The 12,466-nt window shown below is 34.1% G+C and overlaps 1 protein-coding gene across 1 annotated transcript; it reads left to right on the top strand.

Moving 5' to 3' along the window:
* Positions 1-4,213: 4,213 nt before the first annotated feature.
* LOC102590497 (apyrase 1-like) lies at positions 4,214-11,275 on the top strand. Its single transcript, XM_006364197.2, has 9 exons — positions 4,214-4,953; positions 5,404-5,532; positions 5,619-5,675; positions 5,806-5,898; positions 9,199-9,404; positions 9,609-9,700; positions 10,227-10,444; positions 10,581-10,770; positions 10,860-11,275. The coding sequence occupies exons 1-9, from the start codon at positions 4,612-4,614 to the stop codon at positions 10,973-10,975; spliced, it is 1,443 nt and encodes a 480-aa protein (XP_006364259.1). The 5' UTR covers positions 4,214-4,611; the 3' UTR covers positions 10,976-11,275.
* Positions 11,276-12,466: the final 1,191 nt, after the last annotated feature.

Here is a 12,466-nt window from a genome sequence, read left to right as displayed (position 1 = left end):
AATTTATTATGCGATTTTAAATTTTTTTGTTTATTTGATAAGATTGAATAAACAATTGGGGCTATTTTAATAGTTTTACAACTTATGAATTTTTATGTTTATGAGAAAATATACAACACAAAAATTTCATATCGCATGTCCAAACAAAACTTCAATTTCATATCATGATACCATATCATGATTTCTTATCGCATGGCCAAACGGGCCCTTAGTCAAATAATTCTACGTTATATGCCTTCGTATCTAGAGATAGCAATAGGGTGCTCAACTCGTCCCGCATAACAATTTTTTTCATTTTCAACCCACTCCGCTCCTCAAAGACCTGCCTCACATAAATTTTTTCATATTTTCCTTTTTAATTAAGTTTGATATTAAAAATAAAATATTTTCATTAAGTTATATTAATTTAATAGATAATGACTTAAAAAATTATTTTTTAGAGGTTAATTGGGAAGCATGTTATTAGTTTTGATTTAACCATTTTCATTTACTATCTTGAATACTTTAGTAGCTTTACATAAACTTTCAATTGATATTAGTTTGATTAAAAATAATGAATTTCTCATGAGATTTGTCTATTCTTACTTTTGAATATCACTCTTATAACATGTAAAAAGTTAAAACTAAGTTTGAACCTGCATAAAATCACATAGACCAGTAACCCGACATGCCCGCATTAGTTTTTTTTAAAAATTACTTCAATCCGCCCCTCATTCACCCCTCCCTGCACAACCTTAAAATTGTCTCGCCCTGCATAGCTTTAAACCCGCTCCACCCTGCAGGCTGCATCCATCCCGCCCCATTACCATCTCTATTTGTATCTTCCTCTTTTTGGTTAAATAGACTATTTACATACAATTAACTATAGATGGCATTATACATTGTTCAGGATTAGTCATGTTAGTTGTCTGAGTCAATAGTTGCCCTTGCATGTTATTAATATTACAATTTGAATTTTTTCTAGGAAACATAGTTCCTAAAATGTTTCCATAAACTGCATTTGTTGCAAATAGGAGTGGTAAACGAGCGGATCGAATTAAAATGAGTCGATAAAAAATGAGTCAAAGAAAAATGAATAAAATACTCGACTCGACTCATATTTTAAATGGTAATAAATGAGTTATCCTTGAATAATATGGGTAAATATAAGAATTTTGTTAAAAGCTTTAAAAACTAATTGGAAGGATTGGTGGGGGGTGGGGTGGTAAAAAAAACTATTAAGAAAACTATTTTTTCCTTTTATAATTTTTTTAAAAAAAATTCTTACATTTTTTTTGAGAGTGGGGGATGGTAGGGGGAGTGGTGTGATAAAAAAAAAAACTTTAAAAAGTTAACCTTTTTTTTTTATAAAAAAACAAACTAATTTTTTCTTTTATGAATGAATTTTTTTAATCCATTTTTGAGTCAGTAATCAGTTGTCAGAGTATGGCTATTTAGCACATGCACTAAGGTAATCTTGTGATGTCATTCTAGAATTTAATAGTTACTGGCATCCTCATTTCAAAGGCCACAGAAATAGTACATTGACTAGTGTTCAGACAATCCTATAAAAATAATGGCATGTAAGCCATGGTGAATAAGCTAAATAAAGTTTTTGATCTTGTATGGAGTGTGGAGTTTTCAGATTCACTAGAAGTTCTTGGGCCTCACTAATTTTCTAGTTAGTTTTATAAAGTGACAAACACTCATGTAAGGTTCTAAATAACTTTGTCCTTCTCATATAATCGGGGGACATGAAATAACTCTCAAGTGTGTGTACGCCACATCAATGGAAAATTTCACAAATACGCATATGTGGATGACATATGGCATAAGAGGAGTGTTTTTAAATTACTTCATCAAGTAAAAGAGTGTTATTAAATTTGTCATGAATTGTGACACCTAAATTTGAAGGAAAAAATTTAGGGTTCATTTGGTACAAGCATCGATAATGCAGAGATTATTAACACATAGATTAATAATGCAAAGATTAACAATGCAAAGATTAGTAATGCATAGATTATTATTTATTAAGTGTTTGATTCATTGTTTCCCACTTAATCTTGAGTTTGATTTAAAACTCTACAAAAAAAGTTATTTCCTATTATACCCTTGTGTTATTATTAGATTGTTTATTCATGTAATTGGTTAAGGCTACTTAAATTGTTCGATACCTAAAGCTTATTTTTTTTAAAATAGCTCAAGTGATTAATCGACGAACTACATAAAAGAAAATGGAGAATTTTGTTTTTTTTATGAAATCATCAAATTACACTAAACGGATTTGGAAAATTAAAAGAAAAACATTTATAACCATTCCAATATAAATAAAAAAGAAATCAAATTACTAAAAAAATTAGGAAAATGAATAAGGGGATAGTTTAGTCCTTTAGGGGTCTTATCCAGGATTGTTAAACCTTGGATTAGTTATATCTTCATTTTCTAGGGATAAAATAAGACCACATATGATGTATTACTAATCCATGGATTAAATTAAATAAAGTAACCACCTAATGTACAATATTTGTTTTGTTCAACTTTGGGATATATGGTGAGAAAACAATACAACTTTTGCATCACCAACTACACAACTTGAGGTCCATGGATGAGTATTACTCACTTTTAACTAACGACTTGTTACTCATATTTTATAGTGTTCCATAAGACTTATTAGAGGATGGAGAAGACTTAACAAAATAATACTCCATATGTCCTAATTTTCTCTAGATGTTGAGTTCATTTCAAGGTCATTAATTATCGCTACAGTGTGTGTTACGTAAGATAATGTGAAATTGGTCTCATTATGTGAAAAAATTTTCTGGAGAACTTCCAAGAAATTTCCAATGAGAGAAACTATTGCTCGACTAAGTCAAGTGAGGAAAAAAATGAACAATAATTAAATACATGATTTAAGTTCTCCATCTACTTAAGAGTATGTAGCAACAAAACAATAATACTTTGTAGAATTTTATTTTATTTTTTTGTTTTGCTTTTTATTCAAAATTTTGTTTGATATGTGTTTTATTTTCCTGCTTTTTTATTCAAAATTTTTTAAAACCTCAAGAGTTATCTTTAAGTAGGGAATGAGGTAAAGTAAGATGTTTTTTTTTATAGTTCTTCTTTTCAAAGGGAAAATAATTGTTTTGTTCCTGTGTTATGATTTTATTATGATTTTAGTCTGTGTGATATTTGACTTCTCCTATTTAACAAAGGAGAATGATTTTGATCTTTTTATAAACTGCTACAAACATTATAAACATATATGTCACTACAGTAAAGAACAATTACAATATTACAATAAAGAATACTCTTTCACTATTGATCACAAAGGTTAAGTCGATTGAAAAAGAATTACACACACTAAGATTGAAAAAGAATTACACACAAGGAGAATGATTTTAATCTTTAACTTAACATGATCAGATGCATATGTAGTTAAGGGCTGCTTAGAGTCACATAATTTCTAATTCAAATTGAAATGTACAATGATTCGGGAAAAATCTATTTAATTTTTATTAAAATGTTTTGTCCACGTAAAGTGTGATGCGACAGTTTCTTTTAAATAAAAAAGAGAGTGTATTACTCACTACGAATCTATGATAAAGTGTAATAACAGAAAGAGAGAAGTGTGTTTGTCAACCTAACAAGTGACTATTTAAATATAAAATTCACAATTTCAATAATTTAAATATGAAACTAAAAAAAATAAAAATTTAAGTGAGTTTTCGACCAACATGTCTTACACTTTGTTTGGATCATTGTTACCCATTGTTTTATAATGTATTGTACTCTATTGTATGGTAGATATAATGTTTGACTAGACTGTATTGTTTGTTGTTGTTTAATAACATTTTAATTGTTTGGTTTGATTGTATCATACTGTATTGTAATTTATAAATTTACTAAAATATTCTTAATTATTCTAAGGTAGGAGGTTTGACTAGAATTAAATAATATAAGGTAAAGGGCAAAATAGTATTTTGAAATATTACGTAAAGATATAATTGAAAAAAGAAATTAAGTAACAATGAGAACACATCAAATCGATTGTCCATAAAATAGGGATTTTCATTGTTATATAATAACGAAATTTAGCAATACAATACAATACAATACATTTTAAATAACAATCAAAATAAACATTATACATATAATAATGATACAATACAATACAATGAGTAACAATGATCCAACAGAGTGACGGACAAACAGAGCTTAGTTTCTCTCCACTTGTGCCACTCACTAGTCACTAGAGTGGCAAATTGCTCATGCCCGGTCCAACAGTTCAGTCGTCCATTTCCACAGACGTAAACCCGAAAGTTCTTCTTCTTCCCCTTTGAACTTCACCACTTTGCTTATCCTACACTCTCGGATCAGCCCCTTTCCCATCAATACAAGATTCCTATAGTGTACATAAAACCCAATATTCTCAAAGCAATAATCTCTACAGGAGCGGCATTTTGCTTTACAGCCGTTCCTGCTGTACAATTTTTTCAAATTTTGCTTCTAGTTTTGTAGTACAGAAGAAAGAAGAACGAACTGGAGTCAATACAAGAAACCCAGTCCAAGAAGCCGCCGGGTAACGGTCAGATCCGATACCGATCACCATCAGCAGCAGAACTATTAGAGCATATGCAACAGGAAGACCCAATTCAAATGGAGCATGAGAAAATGTTGAAACGTAACAGGCAACAACATGGGGACTCGTTTTCTGATAAGATCCATAGATATCGTGGAGTGATTTTAGTGATTTCGGTTCCTATGTTGCTTATTTGTTTTGTCCTTTTTGTAATGCCGACGAATTACTCTGATTCAATGGGGTCAGTTAATAGGAAGTTTTCACCCAAGTTTGGATCTAGAAATTATGCAGTTATATTTGATGCCGGTAGTTCTGGTAGTAGGGTTCATGTTTTCTGTTTTGATCAGCATTTGGATCTTGTTCCCATTGGCGATGACCTCGAGCTCTTCCTGCAGGTAATTTTTAGATTTTGAGTTGATTTTGTTCTTCAAAATGCTGCTCAAATGGAGCCCGTAATTGCAGGTTATACTTTTTGGGTGTATTTGGTGTGTCAAAGTTGTTTTTGCAGAACGTACTTTCGTTGATGGAATCCCTTTTTAGGAAAAAATTACTCTTGTCACTTAGACTTCTGCCATTCAATTGTTGTTGTTAACCTTTACTACTCAATAGTATCATCAACACATTATACTTATAATCTTGTTCTTCATTGAACATTACAATATGCCACCTACTCTTATACACATCCAACATTGTTAATTAGCATTTCCCATGGTAAAACATTTATCATAGAAAAATTTTCTCCATACAGAATGTACCCTGTAAGTTTGTTGCAAATGAGCACCTTATTGTGTAAAGGCTTTCTCTTGGCACCAATTGTTCATCTATAGTTGGATTTGGCACTACAGAAAAAACCAGGGCTGAGTGCATTTGCTAGTGACCCTGCATCGGCTGCAAAATCTCTTCAGTCACTTCTGGAAAAAGCTGAGGATGTAGTTCCAATGGATTTGCGCAGTAACACACCAGTCAGAGTTGGGGTGAGTGGATACAGTTATAGAATTAGATTGACATTAGATTCTTTAGCCTACTCAATATACCGAATACTGATGTGGAGTATGTCTAGGCAACTGCAGGTTTGAGGCAGTTGGGAGGTAATACATCTGACAAGATTCTTCAAGCGGTAAAATTGATTCCTTTCTTAGACCATCCTTCGTAACAGGCTTTCTTTCTGCTTGGGCATGTCTTATAATAGAATTTTAACTGTTCCTTTTCTATTTTGAATTTCTGAATCACTAAAATCTCATTTGAAGGTGAGGGATTTTCTGAAGAGCAAAAGCAGCCTCAAGTCAAAAGGGAGTTGGGTTACTGTTCTTGACGGGAGTCAGGAAGGTGCTTATCAATGGGTATGTAATATGGATTTCAACTTGTTCTGTTCTTCTTTGTACTTAGAACTACCATGTCATTTGAAGTTATAGGTGCTTGCTTAATTTGAATTCGAGATTCTTGAACTTTTTTTGGAGCCGAGGGTCTACCAAAAACAACCTCTCTACCTCACAAAGGTAGGGGTAAGGTCTACATACATCCTACCCTCCCTAGACCCCACTTATGGGATTACACAGGGTATGTTGTTTTTATTTTGTTGTAGAGACCAGAGAGAAGTAGTGGTTATGATCTCCTGTCAAGGATCATTTTCTGGTAGTTTACCCTTTGTGTGATGTTGATTAGTTAATTCAAAGTTGTTGTCTCTTTATGCCAAGATGTAGGGTAACTAGAATGAAAGAAGTGAATTCTAGCTCAGCTTAAAGGAGAGAACAACCAAAAGTAGAAAATGGCCGTCATGCCAATTTTTCAGTATTACCAATTAACATTTTGAAGCTGCCTTTGAAGAAGCTTCATATGAATAGCAACTCTAGTTGGAGTTGTCGAACCAGAGAACAAGGACTCTTATCATCCCAAATGCTTTCTTGTTGCATTCACATCGTATCCCTATAATTTCCACAGAAGTATTTTGGTCTCCTTCAAGCCTTTAGGCCATGTTTAGTGACACTAGATCAGATTGCAGGAAAACAACTGATCCCATCTGAAAGATGAGATTATTATCCTACTCATTTCAGGATATTCTATCACTTCCATGGAGTGGGGATAAGGGTTGAGCTTTTAAGTTCATTTGATAACTTATCCCATCCTAAAGATAGGGATGAGGGAAAAAGCTTTAAGTTTATCCGTATTCCCATCCTATAGTGTTTGAAACAAAAGGTAGAATATGCAAATTGGAGATTTTACTGTCCAGGTGGCTTCTCAATGAGCTTTACAGTCTTTTGGGGATATGCTAAGAGAAGACATCATGAATACTTTGCAATGTTTCCACTATCATGAAGTGTTCGGGAGAAGCTTCAATGCTACAGATGTTGCTCTCAACCCAAAGAAAGTAGGTGCATCTGAATTATGGGACTTCAGACCTACAAGATGGGTTAGATTTATTGGAAAACGGGTTTGGGTGTTGGGTTGGGTGGGGCTTTTTTATTTGATAAAAAAATATGTGGACCAATGAAAATTGGCCATTTGTTTAGTTGAATTACATGTCAGATTTCTGTTAACTAAAAGGGCATTGTTTAACCTAAAGAAGACGTTAAGGACATTTTAAAACCAATAGGTGGAAGGAGGGCATTTCTGAACCATTACTAATAGGTCAAGGGCATTTTTGAGCCTTTTTCGTTGCTTTTTTTCATTAGAAAGGAGACTCAGGCAGGGTGATGCTTTGACACCTTTCTTGTTCATTCTAGCCAAGTAAGGCTACAATAGTATGGCGAGGATTACAAGTTCTCATAAAATAAGTATGATGAGGATTACAATCCAGAACAGGTGGTTAAGAGGATTCAAGATGAGCAATAGGTTAGGAGAGGACATGTAAATCTTTCATTTACTTAATGTAGATGACACAATAATTTTTTGTGAAGCTAGGGCAGAACAAATAAGATATTCTACTAGTATATGAAGCAACATCTGGTTTGATTGTGAACGGGAGGAAAAAAGTCTATTCCCAAAGAGACTGTACAAGTGCGACTCTAGCCAACATTTTGCGATGCAGGGTGGGGAAAATGTCAACAGTTTACATTGGCATGCCTTTGGACAATCTAAGTTACACAGGCTCTTCATTTTCAGTGCCGCTCCTGTGTGGACACAATGTGAGTGTCGGTGTGGGTATGGGATCCGTACCGCATCTGGTCAATTGATTTTGGGTACTTCGACTAATATTGACGGTGAAGTTTGGGACAAATACAGTGACTTCTGTAATCAAACTAAAAGTTAAGGTGAAATTGAAGAAAAAGAAATACCTCGTATGTAGAAATTTCAATGTCAGTCCTTTTCTTTACATCTCCTTCTGTGATTCTCCTCTTGATCAATATTTTCTCCTCAGAATACCTTGTTAGTTTTCCAAATTATGACTCATAATTTTGACATATAACTCTTATTTTTAGATATTTGAATTATTTATAGCCGAATCCTCGTACTTGTGTTCGTATTTGGATCCATACCCCAAATCATAAAATTTAGATCATTATTTTGGGGTCATAGGTGGCCTGGAGAAAACATCTTGAGAATCACATTTCCTAAAATGTATAATATCTCTTGTCAAAAGAAGACGTTAGTCCATTGGTTATGGAGTATGCAAGGGGGAGAAGTTATATGGGATTTGAGGTTTAGGGAGGAATCTTCAAGACTGGGAGGTTGGAGAATTTCAAAATCTGACTCGATTACTTCACCAACAATAAGTTTTTACGGATACTGTAAATGATGGAGGACAGGAGGAAGTGGTGTTTTCTCAGTCAAATCTTTATGAGAAATTCCTCTCTAGGGAGGAATACCACTTTTTCACACAGTTTAATATGACCTCCAGGTACCTCAAAAAGTTTGTTTCTTCACTTGGTTAGCTGTGAAGGAAGTAATCTTGACGGCGGAGAATTTATGAAAAAGGGAGATCACTTGTGTCAGTTGGTATTTTATATATAATCTGGAGAAGACGTAAGTAAACCACCTCTGATTACATTGTCGGTTAGCGTCTTCTTTGTGGGGGGGAATTCTGAGATGGTTTGGAGTTGAGTGGGTGGTGCCTGGCACTGTGAAAGACTCAACGGTTAGTTGGGCTCTTAGAAGACGGAAGAAAAGAAGCAGAGACTGAGATTGTTGCTTGATTGGCACTCATGTGGACCGTATAAGAGAGGAACATAAGAGCTTTTGAGGGCATAGAGAAAATTTTTGCTTATTTGAGAAATAGTCTCTTTGCTCTTATTTCTTTTCTGCATTCATGAAGTTCCTAAGGAGGCAGGGGTGCAGATACAGCCAGGAGGTTTGCCTAGAAGCAGCCTAGGTATAGAGGATTGGGTGGCTTTTGTAGAAAACCATGTTTTGCTGTGAGGTTCTCTACGTTTTGGTATACAGGCACTTTTTACCCCTGTTAATATGAACATTATTACTTCATAAAATAATGAGGAGATTGCTTTACTAGTGAAACTGTTTTTATATTTAAGATCTTTGCATATGTAGGTAAAATTGATCACATTTGTGCTATCTTCTCTTGATCGTTAATCCAACCACATGGATTACATGACCCATCTAACCTTGTGTTCATAAACTGAATGTAGGATACACGAGTCAACCAATTGATACAGTTTGTTGAATTTGTATTACAAATGTCTGTGCAGGTCACCATTAATTATTTGCTAGGCAATTTGGGTAGGAAATTTTCTGATACTGTTGGAGTGGTTGATCTTGGAGGTGGCTCAGTACAGATGGCATATGCCATCACAGAGTCAGATGCTCAAAAGGCTCCAAAGCTATCAGGTGGAGAGAATACGTATGTGCAAGAGATGTATCTCAAGGGGGTAAAATATTACCTCTATGTTCACAGGTCCGTCTCAATTCTCATCATATGTAAAGATGTATATGATCTCAGAATATGTCAGGGTACCCAGTTAACACTTGCTAAATTTACCTTGAATTTCTGTTCCGACTTATTTGCAGTTTCACTTGATATCTGGACATGTGGGTTTCCTTGTGTTTTCTCACCCTTTTATTGCACATATTTAATGTGATTTACCCATCTTGTTTGCAGTTATCTGCGCTATGGATTGCTTGCAGCTCGAGCTGAGATTCTGAAGGTGACCAAGGAATCTGGCAGTCCTTGCATCTTGACAGGGCATCATGGTATTTACTATTTTTCTCAATGCTGCTGTTTCTGTCCCATAGTTGGTTCTTTTGGTGCGATGGTCTTTTTCAAAGCATCACTTACCTCCCTCCATCTCTCTCTGTCTCTCAATGAGTAAGTAAGAGAAGAAACCTTTCTCTTAACAATCCACTAAAACAGTAAGAAGAAATCCTCTCTGTGAAGTTTCAACTTCTGTTTTCCCCAAAATCAAGGTTGTCCTTAAATGTTTAGTTACTCGTAAAGCAAGTCACTCATCTTTATTGTCAAACCTTTTGACTATCCAGTTCAAAAATTTGCCAGAAGTCGTGTCATCATGTGCAGATCACGTGAAATTTTACCCCTCCAGATCTGAAATGTTTGAAATACGTATGGACAAAGAAAGGAAGAGATTTTTCTACTTAAATAGAACTGAATTTGAATTTAATGAAATTTTGAGGAAAGGGTTCAAATATGGTACTGGAATTATTTCATCAACTATATATTCCTATAAAAGTAAATTTGTCTTGACAATATTTTCTTTACAAGGGTCCTACAAGTATGGAGGAAAAGTTTACCCAGCATCGACTATGTCTGAGGGTTCAAGCATGACAAATTGTAGGTTGGTAGCCCTGAAGGCTCTGAAAGTTAATGAATCAACATGCACCCACATGAAATGCACCTTTGGTGGAGTGTGGAACGGTGGAGGCGGAGATGGTCAGAAGAATATGTTTGTGGCCTCATTTTTCTTTGATAGAGCTGTTGAGGTACGAGTCACCATTGAGTTAGATGCTTACCAAACTTTGATGGGTTACAATTGTACCTTTTGCTGCTGTTCCGAGAAAGGATAAATTCCCTACTATTCTATGGTTTTGCAACTAATATAATGTCTTGTGGGCACAGGTTGGTTTTGTTGATCCAAATGTAGCTGTTGCTAAAGTTCGCCCAATTGATTTTGAGAGTGCAGCTAGACGTGCTTGTGATACTAGACTTGATGATGCCAAAGCTACATTTCCTAGTGTGGAGCCAGATAACTTGCCATACTTGTGCATGGATCTTGTCTACCAGTACACACTACTTGTAGATGGATTTGGTAAGACTAGATTCATCCTTCAGGAAATACACAAATTACAGATCAGTTTTAGTATGTTTCATTTAGTCATTGAATGCTTTATTGGACAGGACTTGATGCTCGTCAAGAAATGACATTGGTGAAAAAGGTGAAATACAAGAATTCCCTAGTTGAAGCAGCATGGCCATTAGGTAGTGCCATTGAAGTCACGTCATCAATGAATTAACTTAAAAGATTCAAGATTTACACATCCGGTTTTGCCTTGTATTAGCTTGTGGGTATCAAACTATCAGCGGTCTCTGACCTGCAACTAGGCTCTTCGCGCTCGAGAAGTTCATCCTTGCCATATAGTTGGATGCCTGGTTCAAGCAAATCGCGATTGTTTCCCCTTTTATTCCAAGGGGGTGGCTGGTTAAGAATAATGATAAAATCTGTTTGTGATTATATTATAGGAAACACTGATGTTTGACGAAATGAATGATAAGATTCTATTTTTATGTCATTCTTAAGCTCTCTTTGTCCATGAGTGGAAATCCAATGATATATATATATATATATAGAGAGAGAGAGAGAGAGACGCAATCTAGTAAATCAATTTCCTCAGTATTAAAATCCATGCTGGTGTGTTCTCAAAATTAAAGAAAACAGCATAATTTTCTTAATTGTTCGAGCACAGTGAACAAAAGTAGATGAATAAATATGAGAAAAGTAAATAAATGAAGATCAAAATAAAGTGGGAGGATACCAGGGAGACGATCAAAATAAGTTTTTGACAAGACCATTAATCGATAAAACAAATATAGTATTGAGGATTTGAGGTGGACAAAGTCCTTCCATCCTAATTAACTTTGTTCTTTATTCACAAAGCAACGATTCACTTTCTAGAATTAATAATTTTGAAAATTATTTGATTAATCTGCTCGTACAAATTTATATTTATATAATCATTTGATTTTCAAAATAAAAACATATAAGTCACAACTCTTACTTTCAAGTAGCCAAAGAAAGATAAACAAAGAAAATCAAAGACATCATGAAAAGGGAGTAAAAGTGCATTATAGTGCTACAAAATATTATCAAGGAGAAAAAATGGAAAGAAGAATAAAAAAAGGTACAAATTCTTGTAAGATGAGAGGAAAATATAAGAATACTAAAGAAGAAATGAAGACAAAGATATTGCGAGTAGAATATAGTGTTATTTTATTTTCTTCAAGTGTATCTTCCACAAGGGTGAAGAAGTATGATTTTGTCTTCAATTAATCAATATAATAAATACAATAATAAGTATTGAGGTGGACAAAGTCTTCCATCCTAATCAACTTTGTTCTTTCTCCATAAAGCAGTGATCCACTTTTTAAACAAGAAATGAAGACAAAATGATATTGAGAGTAGAATGTAGAGAGCCTTATTTTATTCTCTTCAAGTATATCTTCCACAAAGGTGAATAAGTATCATTTTGTCTTCATTTAATCAGTAAATCAAATACAATAGTATATACTGAGGCGGACAAAATCTTTCCATCCTAATCAACTTTGTTCTTATTAGAGAGTCTTATTTTATTATCTTCCATCCTAATCAATAGAATGTAGAGAGTCTTATTTTATTCTTTTCAAGTGTATCTTCTAATACCCTTTTGTAGGATGCACAATTTACAACCTTTAACAAATATGTTGGTACAATATTTAAGTAATTCATTAAAAGATACATGTATGTTAAA

Source organism: Solanum tuberosum, unplaced genomic scaffold (assembly GCF_000226075.1).
Source record: "Solanum tuberosum cultivar DM 1-3 516 R44 unplaced genomic scaffold, SolTub_3.0 scf00483, whole genome shotgun sequence".
NCBI lineage: Eukaryota > Viridiplantae > Streptophyta > Magnoliopsida > Solanales > Solanaceae > Solanum > Solanum tuberosum.
The sequence above is the reverse complement of the archived record's forward strand: the minus strand, read 5'-3'. Positions and strand labels throughout refer to the sequence as shown.